Consider the following 20,966-nt stretch of genomic DNA (forward strand, 5'->3'; position numbering starts at 1 on the left):
CCCCCGGTCGGGGATCCGGCCCCCAGGTTCAGGGACTCACCTGGCCGGGGCCCCCCGGTCGGGGATCCGGCCCCCAGGTGCAGGGACTCACCTGGCCGGGGCTCCCCGGGCAGGGATCCGGCCCCCAGGCGCAGGGACTCACCTGGCCGGGGCAACCCGGGCAGGGATCCGGCCCCCAGGCGCCGGGACTCACCTGGCCAGGTGCCCACAGGCAGGAGTCCGGCCCCCGGGTGCCAGGGACTCATGTCTCATCTGCCAGCCTGAGTTCTGGGTGGGGGCAGAGCCTATCGGCCTTTAAACCAATCTGCCCCTTGCTGGGATCACAGACACTTCCAGCCTAGCGCTTTGGCATCAGTTTGTGTGAGCAGGGCCAGTTACATCAGGGGGCTGGGGCTGGGTCAGGGGGAGCCTTGCTGCTGGGGCCCTGGAGATCTCCCTTCGAGTCCCAACTCCTCCACAGACTCCCTGCATGACCCTGGGCCAGTCTCTCCTCAGCTCTGTGCCTCAGTTTCCCCTCCTCTCCTTTGTCTATTGAGTCTGTGAGCTTTATGGGGCAGGGACAGTTCTCAATGCATCAGTGCAGCGCCTGGTCCAACCCCGGATCTGTTCACGGCCCTGCCTATGGGGGCCCTGGTCCCGCTCAGGGTCTGTGCAGCACCTGGCACAATGGGGGGCCCCAATTTTTGCTGGGGCTCCTTGGTGCTACTGGGGTATAATTAATATATTGCAGATCTGCCCAAGAGCGGAAACTGCTGAAAAACTCTCCAGCCCCCCTGCACAGCAGCAGTCCCGGTCCTGGAGCCAACAGCAGCTCCGGCAGGCTGCAGAGGGACACAGCTGTCCTAGCGTGGCCTTGCATCGACCCCATCTGCTTTGCACAAATGTGGACAGACCTGCTTTCTGGGCCTGCCCGGTAGCTGCAAGCCCGGCCCTTGCTGAGCAGGGCCCCTCGGGTGGAGCCTGGTGGGCGGGGAACCACCTGGGCTTGGGCTAGTCCATTGTAGTTTAGCCAGGGCCCTCGGCTCACATCACCTGCCTCCAGGCTGCATGAAATGACTCAGCCCTGGAGAAACAGCCCCCAGGGACAACCCAGAGGTGGCTGCATTTCAGCACTGGGCAAGGGATCCCTGCATGAACAGCCTCCGCACCCCACCCAGAAGCAGCTGCGTTAGTAGCCAGTGATGCGATCCAGCTATGCTCTTGTACGATGCTTTGAGGGGTGAACGATACTAGAGAAAACCCTGCAATTAGCCTGTCCCACAGCTCCAGACACAGTAGCCAAGGCCTTGTTCCCACGGGGTTTAGCCTCACGGTAACAGTCTCCAAACTCTCCCGCCCCTGCAGAGCGGAGCCCTGGCAACCACGAACACAGCCAGTGAGCCACGCAACCAACAGCTCCGACAAGGGCTGGGCCCAGCCAGACCCCTTGGCCATGGGGTTCCCAGCTGGCCAGCCGGGAAACGGCCCCTCACCTCGCATGGCTGCTGCCTGGAATTGCTCCAGCGTCCCTGGTGAGCTCCAAGACGCTACTGGGAGATTGGCCCCGTGTGGCCCTTCGCCCAGGAACACACACACAGGATAAGGCAGGGGGGAGGGGGTCTCAATCAGTGCCAGGTGCCCTGTTCCCACCCTCCGAGGGGGAGGGGCTGGTGGGAATCAGGGTTCTTGCCCCATTCATGGAAAAAGAAGGGCTGAGCCTTTCCTTGCTGACCCCAACCACGAGCTGGAGCCCGGATCTCAGCGGCTGGCCCTGGGGAGCAGCTCCATGCTCCTGTGTGGGAGCCCAGGCCAACCCCCGTCTCCTCCCGGTGCAAGCATGTTTAATCATCCACACTCACTTATTCTGCGCCTTAAAATAGCTCTCCCCTCTGCTCCCCTCGGCCGCTTGTAGCTTCCCCCAGGCACGGGTTGGAAAGAACACGCCGGAGACGGTGGCTTTTAGGAGGTTCTGACCCGTCCTCGTCAGCGAGTGGCGGGGGCAGCTCGTTTATTTCACATTCCATTCATAGCACCCCAAAACCAGTAGGTGTGAAGCACTCAGTCTCGGACAGGGAGAGAGGCCGCCTGGGGGAACTGAAAGCTATGGGGGAAACCTACACCCAGGGCCCAGGCCTGCTTCATTCCCCAGAGCCGGGGGGAGAGGGGGCACCCTGGCCTGGTGTTCCCATCACCCCACTCAGTTTGGGCTAGAGCAGAACAGCTCAAGATTGAAACAAATGAAGCCGGACCCCTGAGCTTGACCAGCCAGCCGAAGTGCCTTCCCCTAAGGCTGCTGGGAAATTTAGCCAATTCTGTTAAATCAGCAGCACGTGGGCTGCGAGAGCTGGTCTATGCTGAAAATTTACATGGACACATCACATCTCGCAGGGGTGTGAAAACTCCCCGCCGCCGAGAGCCAACCCCACTAGACCCAGGGACGAATTCTGCCCCGGCCCAAGCTGCCGCTGCTCCGAGAGGTGGATTAACTCCCGGCGCTGGAGCGAGAGTCTATGCTGAAGAGCTCAAGCAGGATTTTCAGCAGAGACGCAGCCCGAGACTCCCACACCACCCCAGCATTCGAGGCCAGTTTCCCACGCTACCCCCACGGCTCCAGAGAGAAACCAACAGGCGCCGGGGCCTCGAAAGCTGCTGCTAAATTAACAGATGCAACAAAGCCGCCGTGGGGCCGGTGCCAGGCAAGGGGGAGCAGGGCCACCCAGAACGGCAGGGTACAGTCTGACTGACGAGGCTGGGGTGTGGAGGCCCAATTCTAGAACAACCTCCCCAGTTACACTTTCCCGGCCCAACAAGGTGGGTGGGTAAGAACCACCCTCTTTTGGTTTTACATTTCCATGTAATCCTTCCACCCCAACTCCTCCCCTTTTATGTACTTCATCAAATCTATCCCATCTGCCATCTTCACCCCAAGAGCTCGATTGAGCCCTTGGTTAGCAGGCACAGACCCCGCGGCCAGCTAGGAACATTTTAAGTACAACCACGAAAACAAATCAACCCCAAAACAAACTGCAAATGCTAGGACACTGCTCCTTTAAGATGGAACTGTGGCCAGGAGGCGAGGCCTGGATCTAACCAATGGCCACTTTTCACTTGAGGCAAAGCTAAGAATGTGGGCCTAGCAAACTCTTATCCCCACCCACTTTGGAACCCATGTTCCCGCCCCCTTAAAATCACACCGGCTTAATTTAGCTGAGCCTCTTTCACAGCTACCCTGCAATATCATGGAGCTTAGGAGCTATTTATGGCTTCAGGATTTACTTTGGAGGCAAATACTCTTTTCTCTTTGCAACTGCACAGGCTAGGGAAAGCCAGCCCCAGGTGGGATTTGTATGCAACAGAATGGCCCACAAAAGTCAGGAATTACTTCAACGGGGGGTCAAGGTTTTGGGGGCATGAGACAGGGAGAGAAATAGGGACGCAGAGACGGGTGTGATGATCCAGAAAAAAACAGCCAAGTTGGCACTAAATTAGCAGGGAGGAGGTGGGACGAGGATGGATTTTCATCTGATCTTCTCAGAAGTGGGTCAGAGCACAGCGGCTTCCTAAAGGGAGGAGAATTGGATTTTTAAATTACCAGAGCGAAGAGGGTATTTTTTAATGTTGTTTTTAAAATAAGCCCATTGTCCTGGGGATAAAAGTTGCCCTGTTTCAAATAAATAGATTTTAATCTAATAAATCTGTGGTTTTGTAATCCCCCAATGAGGAGAAAAATCAAGGTTAAAAAGACATCCTCGTTTAGTTCCCTTAAAACTCCAATAGAATTGGAAACAGGGCTTAAACCCAGCAGAGGAAGGGACTGATTTGCAGCACTTTTCAAAGGGGTAATTTGAAAAAGATCCTTTTAGGGCAGGCAGGGGTTTAATGGCTTTCCATCTCCCTCGGCACAGCACAGGGACCGAGGTCTGAGCAGTAAACACCACACAAGCGACTCTGTTGAGGGACCTGGCTCCGAGAGTCAAACCCTGTCTTTTCACGGCAGCCCTGGCTCAGCAGGGGCTGTTCTAAGGCAGCACCCGCCCCTTGCCTTCCGCAGCAGCGCGGGGAGCTAGCTGAGCGTTTCGTTTCGATGCATGCCTCAAAGGGAGGGCGGGACAAGTGCCAGAACAGCTGGTTCTTAAACACAGGTTGGGCTCACAGGAAGCCAGTTCTCAGCCCTCCTGGATCTGGAGCTAACAGCTAGCAGAGGCGGCTAGTTTAAACCCTGCCTTGTCTAGGAGCAGGGATCTGCGCTCTGCTCAGCACGGATCCAGACTGGCAACATGGTTTAGCCTCCTCTATGCAGGCAAAGCCAACCACTAACACACCAGACTGGGGTGGGCCAACTGTGATCTATGCGAGCCGTGCAGGTTCGAAGCGGGATAGATAGGGTCCCACACTGGCTGGTGGCTGGGTCGTGGCAGAAAGGGGGACTGGGGAAGGGAAATTAAAGGAGACCAACACACGGCTAGTGGGTGATGGATGGAAGCAGAGTAGCTCAGCCTTTCACCAGGGGCTGGTCATCTCAACAGCAAAGCAACCTGCACACAAGTTCTGGGCTGGGCGAGGAGCCCACGGACCCCCTCGACCAGCCCCAAATCCCTTCTCCCCACCCCAGAGCAAGCCCCATACAGGAGAGGGGTGCAACTGAATTCACCCACGGCCCAGGCACCGGGGGAGGGGGGCTGGGACTAGGGGCTAGTTCTGCGACTCAGATCCCCAGCTGTCCAGTTCCACGGGGAGCGGGGAAAAGAGCATTTCCTCAAGCCAGAAGGCTGGGCTGGTCGAATCTAGATGTAAGTTTGTCTGATTGGGGGAGGGAGGGGGGGAAATTGGGGTCTCTCCCATGTACCCCTTAAATAGACAGGAATAGATATAGAGAGAATTTTTTCATATATAAAATTTTTTTTCTTCCTTTTTCCTTGCATCACTCGTCATCGAAGTTCTGACTCAGCAGGAAATTGGCAGCCAGGTTTTCATTCTTCTCACAAGCAAAGTACGCCTGGATGACCAGACTTTCCGGGAATCCTAAGGCCTTTAACTGAGGGGACACAAAGAGAGAAGAGTCAAAAGGATCCTGCCTGGGAACCCTACTCCTCTCTGCCACCCTGTATGTCCCAGCTGCCCTCTGGAAGCGAGCCGCTCCGGAGCAGAATGCCTGAGCCCACTTGGGATGCTCGAATGCGGGGGTGAAAGAGGGGCTGTGAACCCCTCAGGTTCAGGAGGCAGGGGGAGAACTCCCCCAAGTACAGGCACTGCGGAGGACGGCCGTGCTGTCTTTGAGGACTCCCTTGTGCAGGGGCACAGCACTGCACCCCAGGAGACCTGGGGCTTCGACAGGGCTGTTACCTTAAAACCAGCTCTCCCCCCCGCTCCCAGCCCCCGTGCTATCTCCTGGAGGCCTGACAACCTCACCCGTGGTCCCCGCACCAGGAGCTGTAACCTGCCACAGGGCGGGGGTGAGGTGCCAGCTGGCAGAGCTGAGCCGAGGTTTGGAGGTGCAGCTAGAAACCGCGGCCGAGTTGTTCTGGAGCACAGAAGAGGGTGCTGGCTGCCGGGAGCTAAGACACAGGATGTGGACCTGAGCCTGAACCTACAGGAGGAGGAAAGAATCCACGGGAACAAAGGGTACGGCTAGATTCTTGGTGGGATGCAGCCAGGGAGACCACGCCAGGCTGGGGAAGGCACTGAAAGAACTGGAGGCTCAGGTGATCTTCAGTGGGATTCTACCTGGCCCTAGAAGAGGAGAGCGAAGGCGAGAGAAAATGATGATCAACATCTGCTCAGGCAGTGGTGCTGCCAGGAGGGCTTTGGGATGTTTGACCACTGGGAGGCAGTCACGGGCAGAGGACTGTTCTCCGGGGACAGACGCCACCTGAGTGGGGAGGGCGACAGATGTCTGCGATGGAGGTTGGCACAACCGACTAGAAGAAGAGCTTTAAACTAGGGACTCAGGGCGGGCGTAATCTCCACACCTGACTAACAGTGAGCAGGAGGAAAGTCAAGTACAAGAGGATACGGCAAGGGAGAAAGGACCAACGGAGGGTAGGAGAATGGATGACAAGGTCCCAACGCCACTGACAGTAACGTTGGGAAGGGGATACTGCAGTAGAACGACCGTCCCTTATTGGGTGAGGAACGTGGGTGAAGCTGAGCAGATAACGAAGACGTCTGTTCAGCGACGCGAGGTGCTTGGGGAACAATGTGGAGGGACAGGAAGTGAAAGCCGAGACCATCGGGAGAAGAGAACTGGTGAGTGGAGCACAAGCACTGAAGGGAACGTGCCGTGCAGGGGACAGACGTAAAGGTAAAGCGGGGCGGTGCAGCACTGGATGTTAATGACGAGGAAGAGTGGAAAGAAACGAGAAGTGACGGAATGGATAAAATGGAACCTATCTGGGTCACAACCACTTTGGGGAAGAAAGCTCAGAGAGGCTCCGCTGGGATGGTGCTTGGGGTCTGCTATGGACCCTCAGGATCTGGAGAGAGACCTCTAATGAACTCAACATGACTCCTGTAATCCCAATTCCCAGACTTTAATTTCCCAGACTAATTGGAGGACAAGCGCTCCCAATAACGGTAGGGCCCAGGTGTTCCTTGATGGGACAGCTGACAGATTTCTTCACTGAACCATCAAGAGCTGATTTCGTTTTGGTAAGAAGTGAAGGCCTCATAGAAGAGCTGGTTGTAAAGGGACAACCTTGGTTCGAGTGCTCATGAGCTATTCACCGTAAATGGAAGGATAAACAAAGTAGGTCTGAATCTAGAGTCCTGGATTTCAAAAGGGCAACTTAAAAAAAGTGAAGGGAAGCAGTTTGGGAATCGGACTGGCCTGGAGAACTCAAGGATCTGAATGCGGAGGAGGCTTGGCATTATTTTAAGTCAAAGGTGCAGAAATGGTCTGAAGCCTGCATCCCAAGCCCGGGGGGGAAAATCACAGGGAAGGGCTGCACATCAAGCATCTCAACCAGGAGATTGAGAGAGCAGAAAACCTACAAGGAACGGAAGGTGGGATGGATCAGTGAAGAACACTTTCTGACCTCCAAGAGGGAGTGTAGGGGAGAACTGCCAAAAGCCAGGCAGAGCTGGAGCTTGCCAAGGAAATTAAAACCACCAGGAAACGGTTCTTTAGCCATAGAAATAAAAAGAAAACAAGGAAAGAAGAAGTGGGACCGCTAAGCACTGCGGATGGGGAGGAGATTAAAGATAATCTAGGCCTGGCCCAACACCTAAACGAAGGCGGTGTCTCGGTTTTTCATAAGGGTGATGCATTTTTTGGGGGGGCAGTGGCAGGGCGGCTGAGGGCACGAGGATACGGCGATAGAAATGACCATAGCCGAGGTGGAGGCCGAACTCAGTTTAACAGGAGCATGTCGGGGGGCCGGGATAATCTTCATCCAAGAATATTAAAGGAACTGGCATGTAAAATTGCGAGGCCAATAGCAAGGATTTGTAATGAACCTGTAAACTCGAGGGTCGTATCCTGTGACTGTGGAATTGCTAACGCAGTACTTGTATTTAAGGGGGCCGGGGGAACGACAAAGTGATCCAGGAAACTACAGGCCCTTTAGCGTGACCTCAATTGCCTGCAAAGTCTTAGAACAAATTTTGAGAGGAATTAAGGACAGAGGTAAATGATAATTGGGAATAAAGACAACATGGATTTACAAAAGATAGATCTCGACAGACCAGCCTGATCTCGGACTTTGAGAAGAGCTCTGATTTGTTAGACAAAGGAAGTGCAGTAGATCTAGTCTAGCTGGATTTCAGTAAAACATCTGGTACAGATCCCACATGGGAAATTAGTTCTACCGGAGAAGATGGGGATCAAGCAAAAGGCGGGTAAGGAACTGATTAAAGGTAACACAAAGGTGAATGGTCAGGCTGGAGGGAGGTTACTAGAGGAGCTGGTCAGGGATCGGTCTAGGGACTAATGTTACTGAACATTTTAAGGTGATGCAGCTGTGTCCTAGGATGCATCAGGTGAGGTATTCCCAGCAGAGACAGGGAAGCATTAGTGCCATTATACAAGGCACTGGTGAGATCTCACCTGGAATACTGGGTGCACTTCCGGGCTCTCACGTGTAAGAAAGATGAATCTGGATTAGAAATGGTGCAGAGAAGAGCAATCCGAGGAATGGAGAACCTACCTTATGAGAGGAGACTCAAAGAGCGTGGCTCGTTCAGCCTAACCACACAAAGGCTGAGGGGAGATCTGATTGCTCTCTATACATCAGAGGGAAAATACCAGGGAGGGAGAGGAGTTATTTAAGGGCCAACATTGGCCCAAGCACAAATGGCTAGAAACTAGCCATCAACAAGTTTAGGCTTGAAATTAGATGAAGGTTTCTAACCATCAGAGGGGGGAAGTTCTGAAGCAGCCTCCCAAGGGGAGCAGTGGGGGGCAAAAAACCCAACTGGCTTCAAGACGGAGCTGATCAGTTTCGGGGGGGATGGGATAGTGAGCCTGCCTACAATGGCATGTGGCTGATCTGTGACTGCTAATAGCAAAGATCTCCAAGGGCCAGTGATCGGACACTAGGTGGGGAGGGCTCTGAGTTACCACAGAGAATTCTTTCCAGGCATCTGGCTGGTGGGTCTCACCCACGTGCTCAGGTTCTAACCAATCACCAGGTTTGAGGTTGGGAAGGAATTTTCCCCCAGGTCAGACCGGGCAGAGACCCTGGATGTTTTTTCTCTCTGCAATGTGGGGCCTGGGTCACTTGCAGGTATTCAACTAGAGCAAATAGTGGATTCTCTGTAACTTGAAGTCTTTACATCAAGATTTGAGGCCTTCAGTAACTCAGCCACCCTCTATGGGCCTGTTCCCGGAGGGGGTTTGTGAGGTTCTGTGGTCTGAGATGTGCAGGTCAGCCTAGGTGATCAGGACAGGCCCTTCTGGCCTTAAGGTCAATGAGTCTATGGAGGTCGCCATGAACCCAGCAACGACCCTTTCTGGATCTGACCAGGTGGGAAAGACTCTGAAGACTCCCATATTCACTCTGAAGACTAATGATGTCATTTGGACCCATGTTTCAGCAGAGGTGTCCAGCTCCTCTGGGATGTTGTGGGCGGAGCTTGGCAGCACTGCCCATCAGGGAGGACCACATCCATTTTGGGGGGAGGACCAAATTAATTATGCTCCATTGCTTTGCAAAGTCAGAGATGTCTACTCCCCTCTCCCCACAATGCACCTCTGTCCCGTCTGAATCACCCCCCCACCCCCCCCAGTGTTATCAAGGCTACAACTTGGCCCTTATGTTAATAACTAAACTTGGTTCTTATTCAACCCCCAGCTCCAGGTGCTCAGCATCAGACCAGATAAAGCTTTTGGAGCTGTCAGGGACAGACAGAAACAGACTCCAGGAGTCCTGGCCTCCAGCTCCTCCCCCCTGGCTCCAACCACTAGACCCCAACTCCCAGCACAGAGCAGGGGATAGAACCCAGAAGTCCTGGCTCCCAACCTCGCCAGCCTCCCCCCGAGACCCCACTGCACCCTCGTTGGGGCTCTCCAGTGCAGGAATCCTGTGGCATGCCCAGCAGGAAGGATGGCTCCTGGCACAGCCAGCCCCTCCCTTACCCTTTCTATGGCTTCTTTTTCCTGAGGCGTGACCTGGATGTAGTTCATCTGGGGAGATTCCTCGCCAATGGCCCCGATCTCCCCCTCGATGTCAGAGATGTCGGCCATCTCTCCCAGCGGCTCGTTCAGCATCTGGATGAACTGCTCTTGGTGCTGGCTGATTTGCTGGGGAGGGCAATGGGAAGGGGATCAGGGTTAGGGAGAGACGCGCCCCCCCACCCCCAGAGCAGGACCTTTACAGCCCCTTTTCCCAGCGGGGAAACTTGGGAAAGGGGCAGGGACTTGTTCAAGGTCACAAAGTGACCCACTGGTAGAGCCAGGGTTAGAACCTAGGAGTCCTGGCTCCCCCCTCCACCCCCTGCTCTAACCCATCAGATCCCACTCCCCTCCCAGAGCCAGGCATAGAACCTGCCTCCCTCCACTCTAGACACACTCCCCTCCCAGCACTACTTCCCGGCTCCTCCTCCGTGGCCTCTTTCAGCTCCTGTCCCCCTTTACCTGCAGTAGCTGGGGGTTCTCCTGGCCCAACTGCTGGAGCAGGGCCGGGAGCAGGGCTGGGTTCTGCTGGATCACCTGTCGCATGTTCTGGAACTGGGGCTGGTCTCTCAGGAACTCCAGCGGGTTCTCGCCTGTGGGGAAGGAGTGGGCGGGGTGAAGCCAGTCCATGCCTTGAAGGAGCAGGGCCCACCTGGGCCATGCTGCCACACAGGTGGGGCACTGGTGATCACAGAATATGGGAGGGTATCTAGCCAGCGGGAAGAGGGCCTGGAGCCACTCCCTCCTTCCTGAAGGACCAGTTTGGGTCACCACTGCCACCCCTGGATGCATGCTTTCAGTGGCCTTCCATAGCCCATGCTCCACAGGAGCAAGAGCCTTCTCCCACGCAGCTCCAGCCCCTGGCCTGGCCGCCCTGGGTCTCCCCCTCCCACCACGGTCCCTAAGTATCGCATAGGTGTGGGAGGACCATGTCACTGACCTTCTGGTGCTGGCTGCTCTGTGGGTTGGCTCTCCTGGATCGGGGCTCTCTCCGGCTCGGAGGTGCCTGGGATGCCCTGTGAAGTCAAAGGGGCATCATTAGTGCTGTCCAGTGCCCCTCCCCCCACAACAGCCCCTGCCCCACAGGGCTCACCCCACAAGGGGCCAGAAAGGAACTCAGTCTCTGGGGTTTGCCTGGCACCCCATTGCCAGCGAGGGAGCGAGCTGGCCTCAGGCAATGCGGGCACCTCTGCTCATTCCACACAGGGTCCCAGAGAGCTGGATCAGAACCGGTGACCTTACGGGGTCAGACTCCGTATCCCACTCCTGTAAGCCATCCAGATGTGGATGGAAAAAAAAAATCATTTGCCCGAAGTCACAGAGCAAGTCGATGGCAATGAAACCCAGGAGTCCTGGCTCCCACACACCGTTCTAACCACTAGACCTCATTCCTCTCAGAGCTGGGGAGACTCCTGGCTCCCAGCCCCCCCTGCTCTAACCCCCGAAACCCCCTCCCCAAGCTGGGATAGAATCCAGGAGTCCTGCCCCGGCGCCCCCTTACCGTCAGCAGGTACTCCACGGCGCGGTGGGGATTGTTGTAGCTGGCCCGGAGCGCAGCCACCACCCGCTCCCGCTCATATCCCATGGACATGATCTCGGTCAGCATCGTCTCGTACTCCGAGCCGGTCACTGCAGGCGAAAGGGGACAACAGCCCGGGCTGAGGCAGAGCCAGCAGTCCTGGGGTGCCCAGCACACGCTCACCAAGGGAAAGGGGGGAAGGACTGGGTGCTGGCTGCGAACACAGCCCTTCCCCCTCCACCAGCATCTCCCAGCAGAGGGGTTCACCCTCCCCTTCCCAGCGTGGGATCACCTCCCGCCTCCACGCCCAATCCCCACAGGGGAAGTGATTCTACCATAAATCAGGGGCAGAGCTGGGACTAGAACCCAGGAGTCCTGGCTCCCTGCTCCACACCCCACCCTGTCCTGACTAGGGCTCCTGGGCGCTACCGTAATACAGCTAATTAACACCCACCCACCCCTCATGTCCACCTGAGCTGGAGACGGAACCCAGCCCACACATGCTGGGAAAAAGCCCAGGAGTCCTGGCTCCCAGCCCTGTCCCCTAACCACTAGACCCCATTCCCCATGCAGAGCTGGGACAGGAACCCAGAAGTCCTGGCTACCAGCCCCCCAGCCTTCTTTCCCTAACTCGGCCCCTCTGCTAACGAGTGACTGGAGACGGTCACCTTTTATCCTTGGAACAGACACAGCCCAGGCTGCCCCAGAGCAGCTGCCAGCAGAGACTCAACCAACTCATCAAACAGGGCACCGAACAACCCGGGGCTTGGAACCTGCCCTGCACTGAAACCTGAGACCGCCATGAAGGAGGTAGCTCCCAACACCCTGGTCGGGCCACCAGCCCACCCCCACACCTCCCAGACAGAGGGGCAACACTGCGAAGGGGGGTCCTGCTCCTGGCACCCATACACCAGCATCGGGAAGAGGGGGTTGTTTTACCCAGCGACAGCCACCAGAGGGCGCCCCCGCCCAACGAGCTCATGCTGCAGGAGCCAACTGCAGTGTCTGCCCCTTGGGAGCCACGGAGCAGCCAGCCCGGGGTGCTGGCAGGAGCTCTCTGCTGTCACCCAGGGACCCCGGCTGCCTGCCCCAGCCCCAGCAAAGGGATTTCACCTACCCAGGGTGGAAGCCGCGTCGTCTGGGCGCCCCACGCTACCTGAAGAGGGAACAGAGCTGCAAATTTAAAAGAGAGGAATAGTAGCTGGCTCCTTCCAAACAGCCGGGCAACAAGCAAACCCCCAGGGGTCAACACTGTGCTGGAGCAGCCAGGCCGGGCTCCCTGAGCCGGGAGGAACCACAGGGCAGGATGCAGCGAAGGTCCCTTCTCTCTGTGATCTGACCCCCAGGCCCTGCCTGCGCTAGGAAAGCAGCGTGGTTCTGAATGTTACCGAGTGTGTTCGAAATCCCATGGACACAGTTTGGTGCCTCTGGAGTTTGCGAGCGGGTCCCCGCTCTGCCTTTCTTGGCTTGAGTGCACTCTGTGTTTATGCAGCGCCTGGCACAGCGGGGTCTTGGCACACGGCCCGGGCGAGACCATAATACTACTAATAGCCGCTAGCCGCTCTTAGGATCCCAGGTCTCAGATTGTGGCTATGGCAGAAAATTCCTCTGGTTTCAAGTTCAGCTGGATTTTTTGTTTTCAGACAGTGCACACCCCAGGGTGGAGGCCTTTATGCCCTGCTGGGTGACCCCGGGCAAGTCATGCGTCCTGCCAGTTTCCCCATCTGTAAAATGGGATAATGTTCCTGACCAAGTGCTTTGAGATCTACTGAGGAATTATTATGGTTTCAGCTCGGGTGACACTGTTCCCAGCGGGTTGAAGCTAATCCACCAGACCCAGCTCTGACAGCGGAATCAGGGTCCATCCTGGGGTAACAATGTCCTGGGGTAACAATGTCCAACAATGTCCTGGTGACCTCACAGCTGAATTTTTGGAAGCCTGCCTGATCCTGCTTGGAGCGCTCAGCAGCTGACCTCCCAGCGAGCTGCCACATGCTGGCTCTCCCTCTCCTTGCTGCCGACCCCCTTGCAAGGACACACCTGAGGGGCGGGATAGCTCAGTGGTTTGAGCATTGGCCTGCTAAACCCAGGGTTGTGAGTTCAATCCTTGAGGGGGCCATTTAGGAATCTGGGGCAAAAACTGGGGATTGGCCCTGCTTTGAGCAGGGGGTTGGACTAAATGACCTCCTGAAATCCATTCCAACCCTGATATTCTATGATTCTATCACCATCCGCTGCCACGTTAACTTTCTTGGGGCTAGGCCTGGCGGGACCCAAACCCACAAGTTTGCACCGGCTGCTGTCTGACAACAGGGGCATCTTCTCTCCAACACTATTTCGAACAAAGGCTCGTCTTTTCTGCCCAGGAGACAAGCAGGGTCTTCGCCACATCTCAAAGGGCGCCAGGTCACTAACTGAAACTAAACAGATTTTCAATCCACCCTGAAATCAAACCAGTCCCGCTGCTCATGGGGATGGGCTCATTCTGTGCTTCACAGGCAAGCTCGGTGCACCCCCCAACCTCTTTCTGTCCCCACAGCCCAGGGGATGCGATGTGCGTACAGAGACGGCCGTTCACCCGCAAGGATCCTGAAGCATGCTGCAGTCTGTGTATGAGGGATCACTGCAGTGTAGCCACCTCTGGGGTGAAAGGTGGCAGCTACTTAACAGCCACATGGCAACATTACGCTTAACCCACCCCCCCATCCCAAAAAACACAGGGAGGTAGGTATCACTGCACAGATGGGGAAACTGAGGCACAGAGATGCAAAGTGACTTAGCCAGTCATACAGTGAATCTGTGGAAGGGCTGGGAATAGGACCCAGGAGTCCTGACTCCCAGCCCCTTTGCTCTAACCACTAGACCCCACTCTTCCAAGTTAAAGATGTTCCAGGTTCCCACAAAGGAAGGTCAAGCCCGCACCCTGAAGTGGAAGGCATCCCCCTGCCCCGGGGCATGACATTGGGGTACCCGGCATAACTGAGCTATGGGACACAAACAGGCAGGCGCGGGGCGGGGGCACGTGTTCTCAGGGCTTACCCGGCAGTGGATTCGGGCAGCGTGACAACAGCCGGCTCCTCCGGAGGCTTCTCCTCGCTCGGCGCCACAGGCACTGGGGGCAGGACAGCGTCGGCACCGGCCGCAGGCGCCGGCGTCTGCCCCACCGACGGGGCTGGCTCCGGGACACTGGCCGGCCCAGCGTCGCCAGGGGAGGGGGCTGGGACGCCCGAGTTGGATTTGGTCTGAGGAAACAAGCAGCGTTGAAGGGTGCGGCTGGGGTCTCTGTCCCCTGCTCCCCAGCCACACGCAAGGCGATCAGCTCCCAACCCCCGGGCGGGGAAGCAGCTGCGGTGAAGGGGGACAGGAACTCCCCCCCCTTCGGCGCTGGCTGACTGCGTGTGTTATACGATCAGCACTAACTGTGAGAGGAGAGCGCCCCCTAGCAAGCCCCCCTTCCCTGCTCCCCGCAGCACAGCGCCCCCTAGTGCCACTCTGGGGTCAGCGTCAACGGCGAGGGGAGAGCGCCCCCTACTGAGTGGGTGTGAAAAGCAAGCCCATCTTGATGCTGCCTTCCTTCTGCAGCATCCCAGCCAGGGGCAGCTCCTACCTCTGGCCCAGCAGCCCAGCCGCAAGTGGGAGCAGGGCCCGGCCGTACCTTGGTCACCATGACCACCACAAAGTTCTTCTCATCGATCTTGTACTCCTTGATGGCGACATCGTCGCTCAGGATCTTGCCAGCGTAGATCAGCTTCTGGCCTGACACGGGGAAAGCCTCCTTGCCTTTCTCGGCCTCAATCTTCTCCTTGAGGACCCGCACCTGCCAGGTGGGACGAGACGGCCCCGTCAGCTGGGTATGCAGACCCCTGCGTGGCAGGGAGAGGGACAACTCTCCTTCCCCACCCTGCTCCCAGCCCCAGCAGCAATATTAGGCGGGAGGATTAAGGAGGTGACAGGTCAGTTTGGTTTGTTCCCGCCCTGGTTCTCTACATCCTAGTCTGGTCCTGCAGGAAAGGCCCTGACCTGGGACTCAGGAAATCTGGATCTGCCGCCAACTCCCTGGGTGTCCCGGGGCAACTCTCTGGCTCTGAGCTGCCAACCTGTTGCCCAGATGCTGCACCCGAGTCCCACCCTGCGTTTACCCTCGTTGTGATGGTGACAGCCTCTCATTGTGTGTGGGCAGCGCCCGGCCCGATGGGACTTGATCTTGGCTGAAGCCTCTAGATAACCCCTAGGTAACCCCATAGCTGCTTAGACTGAAAGCTCTCTGGGCAGGGACCATCTCTGTTGTATATTTGTACAGCACCCAGCACAGAGGGGTCCTGGCCACCACCGTAATACAACTAAGTAATACCTGAAAGACACCAGATGCGCTCTCGGGGGCAGGTCACTGGATGTCTTGGGCTCACATCTGCCCATTGCCGAGCAGCATCTCCGACTCTCCCCCGGCTGCCAGGATTGCCCAGAGCTCCATTCACAGCTGAATGGTGCCAACCAAGCCAGGGAGGTGCATGCGCAGACTCGGGACCCCCCCCAGCACCCCTCTGCCCTGCTCATGGCGTTTCAGGGGGACATGCTTTGCTTGTGATAGAAGCAGCTTCCCCGCAGGGCCAGGCCGGATTACAGAACCCAGCAGTAGCTTTCGGAACGGGAGGCCGAGGCACTGGGGAACTGGGACAGCTGCTGCTGCAGCTAACGCAAGCCGGAGGCTCCTTCTTGGGGGCACCTAAGGGCTCAGGGGGATCCACGCTGGACACTCGGGGGCCAAGGACGACTCATCACTGGGAACCAAGCTGTATTTCTACACATTTTAACTAGGGTTCACCCTGGCCAGCCAACACCACACTGTGGCCAGCCCTGACCGTGAGGGGAGAGTGGGCCCTGCTGCACCCCCAGAGCTCCTCCCTGCAGCACAGTGCCCCCTACTGCTGCACCAGGGCAGCACTGACTGCCAAGTGCCCCCTGCTGAGCCCCTCCCCCTTGCTCACTGCAGCACAGCGCCCCCTAGTGCCACAATGGGGTCAGCACTGACACACAGGGCAGAAAAGCTTCATCTACACCAAGATTTTCACACGTGTTGAACACACCCATTTCCCCGAGCGTGAACAGAGCCTGACTGTCCCCTGGGAATCACAGTCAGCCACTGGGAAAGCGTCTGCATTGGTCTCTGGGTGACTGCAAACCACTCATGCCTTCTCCGCCTCCGTTTCTCCATTGGTAAGACAGAGACATATTTCCTGGTGCTTGAAGACAGGGGGCAGAGCCATGAGGCTCAAACCTTTCGGGTCTGCAAGGCCCTCTGGAAGGATAACTGAGCAACTGCTTCTGCAAGCATGCATCCCATTCCCCCCAGCCCCACACAGCCAAGCAGTGGAGGCTTTGCACCAGACGCTCCCCTGCATCCCGGAGGGCAATGGTGTCCCAGAGGGGACCCGTCGGAACAGCTGCAAAGCGAGTAGGAGCCAAGTGATATTTTTGGCTCCTGGGTTGAGCCAAAACGAAGCCTGACGCTCTGTGAAAAGCACGTGGGACTCCAGCTATTTAAAAAAGGAAGCCACTGCCTCACCCCTCTCCTCCCATGGGCAACCGTATCACCCGCTACTCAAGTTTGGCTACCTCAGCGGTGGAGAGCGGCAGCTGTTTATACCGAGGTCCCTCGCCCTGCGGGGAGATGCAGCCACCTCTGGGGTGGGCTGTTTATACCGACATGGAACAGTGTAGGGCAGGAACTAAACGCTGCTGAATCCAGTGTCCCACTACTGCGGGAGAGGGGAGCGCGCAGAGCAGGAGTTACCACTTACAAAGCCAGCTAGGGAATTGTAACGGCCAAGCACAGAGCCGGGAAATTCAAGGGTGCAGCCGCCAGAGCCGTGCCAACATAAGCCCTGGCACAGACCCAGCCATCGATGGAGCTAACTCGTTGGGGAGGCAGCAGATAAGGTCTGCGCTGCATCTACAAGGGGCTCAGGGGCGCAGTCACAGCCCTAGCTGGGAAGGGATCGGGAGTTACAATCAGACAGGGAGCATTCAAGTCAGTTAAAAACCCAGTCTCTGACCGTCGCCTCCTAAGAGCATTAAAGCTGGCCTCGTGCACATCACCCAATCCCCTTTTGCCTCTCGGCTCGCCCCATGAGGACAGGCACAGCAGTTTCACTTTGGTTTTTTAATCAGTTCCACTCAGCTTCGTGGGCCCTGCTCCTCAGCCAGCGCTTTCCTTGTTGGCGGCTTGGGCCTGCTTATTGCCAGGGGCTAGTTTGCATTAAAAGACACCAACAATCCTTCCAAGCACGTTATTCATAATCTGGGGAAGGGCCTGCAAGCTCCAGCATAGACTGGGGCTGCACAGTGCCAGGCGCTGCACAGACATGGAGTGAGAGCTCCCGCCCAAAAGAGCTCACAGGCTGAGCAGACAAGACATGGGAAGCCCCTCCCATGACACAGGTGAGGAAACTGAGGCCCAGAACAATGAAGGGATGTGCTCAAGGTCAGACCGGCAGTCTGTGGCAGAGTTGGGAACTAACCCCAGATCTTCAGTCCCACCACAAGGGCTTTACTGGCTATAGATGGGAGGGGAGCTGTCCAGCAAACAGTTTCTGTCTTAAAATGTGATCCATGCTGTGAAAAACATTTGAAATCCCTTTGCCCTCATGAGAAGCTGCTCAGCTGCAAAAGTGACAGGGAATATTTCAAACGGTATTAAAAAAAGATTGATGGTAAGATTTGTATTGCTAGGGTTTATTTTTACATGCATCATACACACAACCTAAATTCTAGACCCTGCACCCCCCATAAAGGGCCCCTAAAAATCAGCTCTGCCTAAAGCACAAAGCAAAACAGGACTGCAGGACTCCGCTCCCTGCTAAAACCGAGTCTTGTTCTCAGTCTCAGCTCAGTGTTTAAAAACAGCAGTACGTTTGGAGGGAGAAGAATCCGATTGACAGCGCACGCTACCCACTAGATTGCACTCTTGTCCTACAGCTTGGAACGGGACCCAGGAGTCCTGTCTCCCAGCCACCATCCTCCAACCCACTAAGCCCCACTCCCCTCCCAGAACTGGGAACAGAACTCAGCCTCCCTGCTCTAACTACTAGACCCCACACTTTGCTAGAGCTGGGAACAGACGAGAGGAGTCCTGCCTCCCAGCCCACTGCTCCACCCATTCGTCCTTCCCAAGTCATTCAAATTGACCTCACAAAGTGCCTCCCGCATCCAAACACTAGCAGGGGGATTTTCCATCTTCCCCACACTGAGACCACATGTCACAACAGAAAAAAACAGGGATTGCCCATAAAACCAAAGAAAGGGAGGTGGAGTCACCACCCCCGAGGGCCTGTTCAGAACCCACAGGCTGAAACCCCAGCCACACGGGACAGCCTCCCCCTCAAGCAAAGCTCCCTTGAAAGCCAAATGACAGCTCCAGGGCAGAGACAAGAACATTCTGGAGATCTGAGACGCCAGTCTTGGTGCTAGCTGTTTAGCTCTGTGCCCCCGCTGCCTCGGAGCGGGATGCTGAGCAGGGTATATTAATAATCCCTAGCTCTCATAAGGTGCTTTTCATCTATCGGTCGCCAAAGGCTTTACAAAGGAGGTCAGTATGACTCTCCCCATGTTACAGATGGGGAAACTGAGGCTCAAGAGGAGAAATTACTCGTGCCAGGTCACCCTCCAAACCAGTGGCAGAGCTGGGAACTGAACCCAGGTCTCTGGAGTCCCAGTCCAATGCTCTAACCACTAGACTGTATGAGCCCGACAAGATAGGGGATTTGGTTCCTTCAGAGGATGCCAATCAGCTTTGACACGAGTCACATGAACACGGATCACGACGGCGTTAAGGTCTCACCTCTAACACCTCAAGGGCGTCTGGTTTCAGAGTAGCAACCGTGTTAGTCTGTATTCGCAAAAAGAAAAGGAGGACTTGTGGCACCTTAGAGACTAACCAATTTATCTGAGCATAAGCTTTCGTGAGCTACAGCTCACTTCATCGGATGCAACACTGATGAAATGAGCTGTAGCTCACGAAAGCTTATGCTCAAATAAATTGGTTAGTCTCTAAGGTGCCACAAGTCCTCCTTTTCTTTTCAAGGGTGTCTGTGACCCAGAGGAGGCCTCTTACGGGACACGGAAAGAGAGACAGACGCAGGGTGTTTGCACCCCGGTGGAAGCAGGAGGAGATGCTGATGGCAACAGGAGCAGTAGCATCACAGACCCCACTGTAAAACCCACCCCATTGGAACCGGGAGGTGGAGGGAGCCACACACCAGCTGGGATCAGCTTGTCTTCCTGCTCCCTGCCTCCCCCAATCACTCTGGGCCAAGCAGGCGATGCCCAGCAGTGACCACCCAGGCCCCAGGGACACGCACCAGGCCCAGCTTTGCCTGCGGCAGGGCTGCCCTGGTACATTTCTCAACGGGAGCTAATAGGGACTTGCTGAAAGAGTCCCAGATGTACCAACCACTACTGCCCCAGTACGGGGGCACGCAGACAGCTCGGCTCCCCTACCTCTCTCCTTTCTGAGGCTCCTACCTCCACCCACATGGAGCCATTCACCCCTCCTCCCTTGCCCCATACCCTGCTCTTCTGGCACTCTCACCCCATATTTCACTCCCCACCCGCCCCCCCTGAGCCACCCTAGCCATACCCCTCAAAGCTGGTATTCTTTTTTACTCTGTGTATCACATTCCCAGGTAGGAAAAAAGGGGATGGGGGGAGAGGGAAAAGTGCCCCACGCAGCCTAGGGCCCAGCCCATGGGGGTGTTACACCTTTGGGGGGGAAGGTAGGGAGACTGCCCCACATGGCAGGGAGAAACTGGGACCGTTCCACATGGGGCTGCTGGGGCAACGGCCCAGGACCGTGTGTGTGTGTGTGGGGGGGGGGGCTGGCTCCACGTGGGGGGAGAATTGGGCCAGGACCCTGTGGGGGGGGGGGGGCAGAGAATTGGGCCAGGACCACGTGGTGGTGGGGGTCGTCTGACTCCACGCAGGAAGCGGGGGCTGAGATTGTACGGGGGGAGTGGGGCTGCCCCACATGTGGGGGAATTGGGGCAGGACCACGTGGAAGGGGGGGGGGCTGCCCTACCTGCGGGGGGGAGGGGCGGGGCCGGGCTGCGCGGGGGGGGGGCTGCCCCCCACGTGGGGGCTGAGCTGGGGCCGCGCCCCCCTCACCGTCTCCTCGGGCTCCATGCGGATCTTGAAGGTTTGCTGCTGCAGCGTCTTGAGGGTGACGGTCACCGCCATGGCGGGCGGGCGGGACGCGCCGGGCGGACGCTTCTTCCCAACGGACTCGGCAGCCCCGCAACATGCAACTCACGCCGCCGCCATCTTAGCGCCCCGCCGCTTCCGGCCCCGGCCAGGGCGCGGGCCCGGCACGTGACAGGGGCGAGCGCCGCCTCGATCACGTGACGGGGGGAGCGCCGCTGGGGCGGGCCGATCACGTGACAGCAGACGGCCAGCCGCGGCGATCACGTGACGGGGGGGAACACAAAATGGCCGCCCCGTAAGGGTAACATGGCTGAGCGCTTGGCCCGGGACCCCCGTGACTCCCACGCGTGGCCCGGGCGGCGAGGGCAGGCCGCCCCCGCCCAGCACGGAGGCTGTGTCAGACCCACGCAGGCCGGGGGTGGGCGGCCCTGTGCCCGCCCCCCCGTGTGCAGGGAAGGGTTCGTAGGGGCACTAGCCCACCCTGTAGGGGGTATCACCATCCAGCCTTTGAAGCTCATCATAAAGTTTCTCAGGAGACTGGTGGCCACTCTTGAGAAGCAGCGGGCCAGGCCGGGCCTACAAACAACGTAGCAGGAGTGAGGCTGGGCCTGGCTCCTTCCTTACACAGCAGCAGGCTCAGTCGCAGCCCACAGCATAATCTCC

At 57.2% G+C, this 20,966-nt stretch overlaps 1 protein-coding gene across 2 annotated transcripts; it reads right to left on the reverse strand.

The window, feature by feature from the left end:
• Positions 1-1,936: 1,936 nt before the first annotated feature.
• RAD23A (RAD23 nucleotide excision repair protein A) lies at positions 1,937-20,477 on the reverse strand. Of its 2 annotated transcripts, none has more exons than XM_073318930.2 (9): positions 20,268-20,477; positions 14,764-14,925; positions 14,148-14,350; positions 12,226-12,281; positions 11,091-11,218; positions 10,530-10,605; positions 10,127-10,182; positions 9,554-9,718; positions 1,937-5,014 (listed from the first exon to the last, which is right to left on the reverse strand). In XM_073318930.2, the coding sequence occupies exons 1-9, from the start codon at positions 20,337-20,339 to the stop codon at positions 4,901-4,903; spliced, it is 1,032 nt and encodes a 343-aa protein (XP_073175031.1). In that variant the 5' UTR covers positions 20,340-20,477; the 3' UTR covers positions 1,937-4,900. The 2 variants fall into 2 exon arrangements, with proteins under 2 accessions (XP_073175031.1, XP_073175030.1); XM_073318929.2 differs by having other exon boundaries at positions 10,052-10,182.
• Between the last annotated feature and the right edge of the window lie 489 nt (positions 20,478-20,966).

Source organism: Lepidochelys kempii, chromosome 20, assembly GCF_965140285.1.
Source record: "Lepidochelys kempii isolate rLepKem1 chromosome 20, rLepKem1.hap1, whole genome shotgun sequence".
Lineage (NCBI taxonomy): Eukaryota > Metazoa > Chordata > Testudines > Cheloniidae > Lepidochelys > Lepidochelys kempii.

Bases quoted from the DNA above. Each gene is read 5' to 3' on its own strand.
- RAD23A (XM_073318929.2), bottom strand. From the start codon at position 20,339: ATGGCGGTGACCGTCACCCTCAAGACGCTGCAGCAGCAAACCTTCAAG. The intron at 10,183-10,529 runs GTCAGTGACATG...CCTTCCCCACAG, and splicing joins AGAGCAGCCAGCACCAGAAG to GCGAGAACCCGCTGGAGTTC. The intron at 5,015-9,553 runs GTAAGGGAGGGG...GTGTCCCCTCAG, and splicing joins AAAAAGAAGCCATAGAAAGG to TTAAAGGCCTTAGGATTCCC.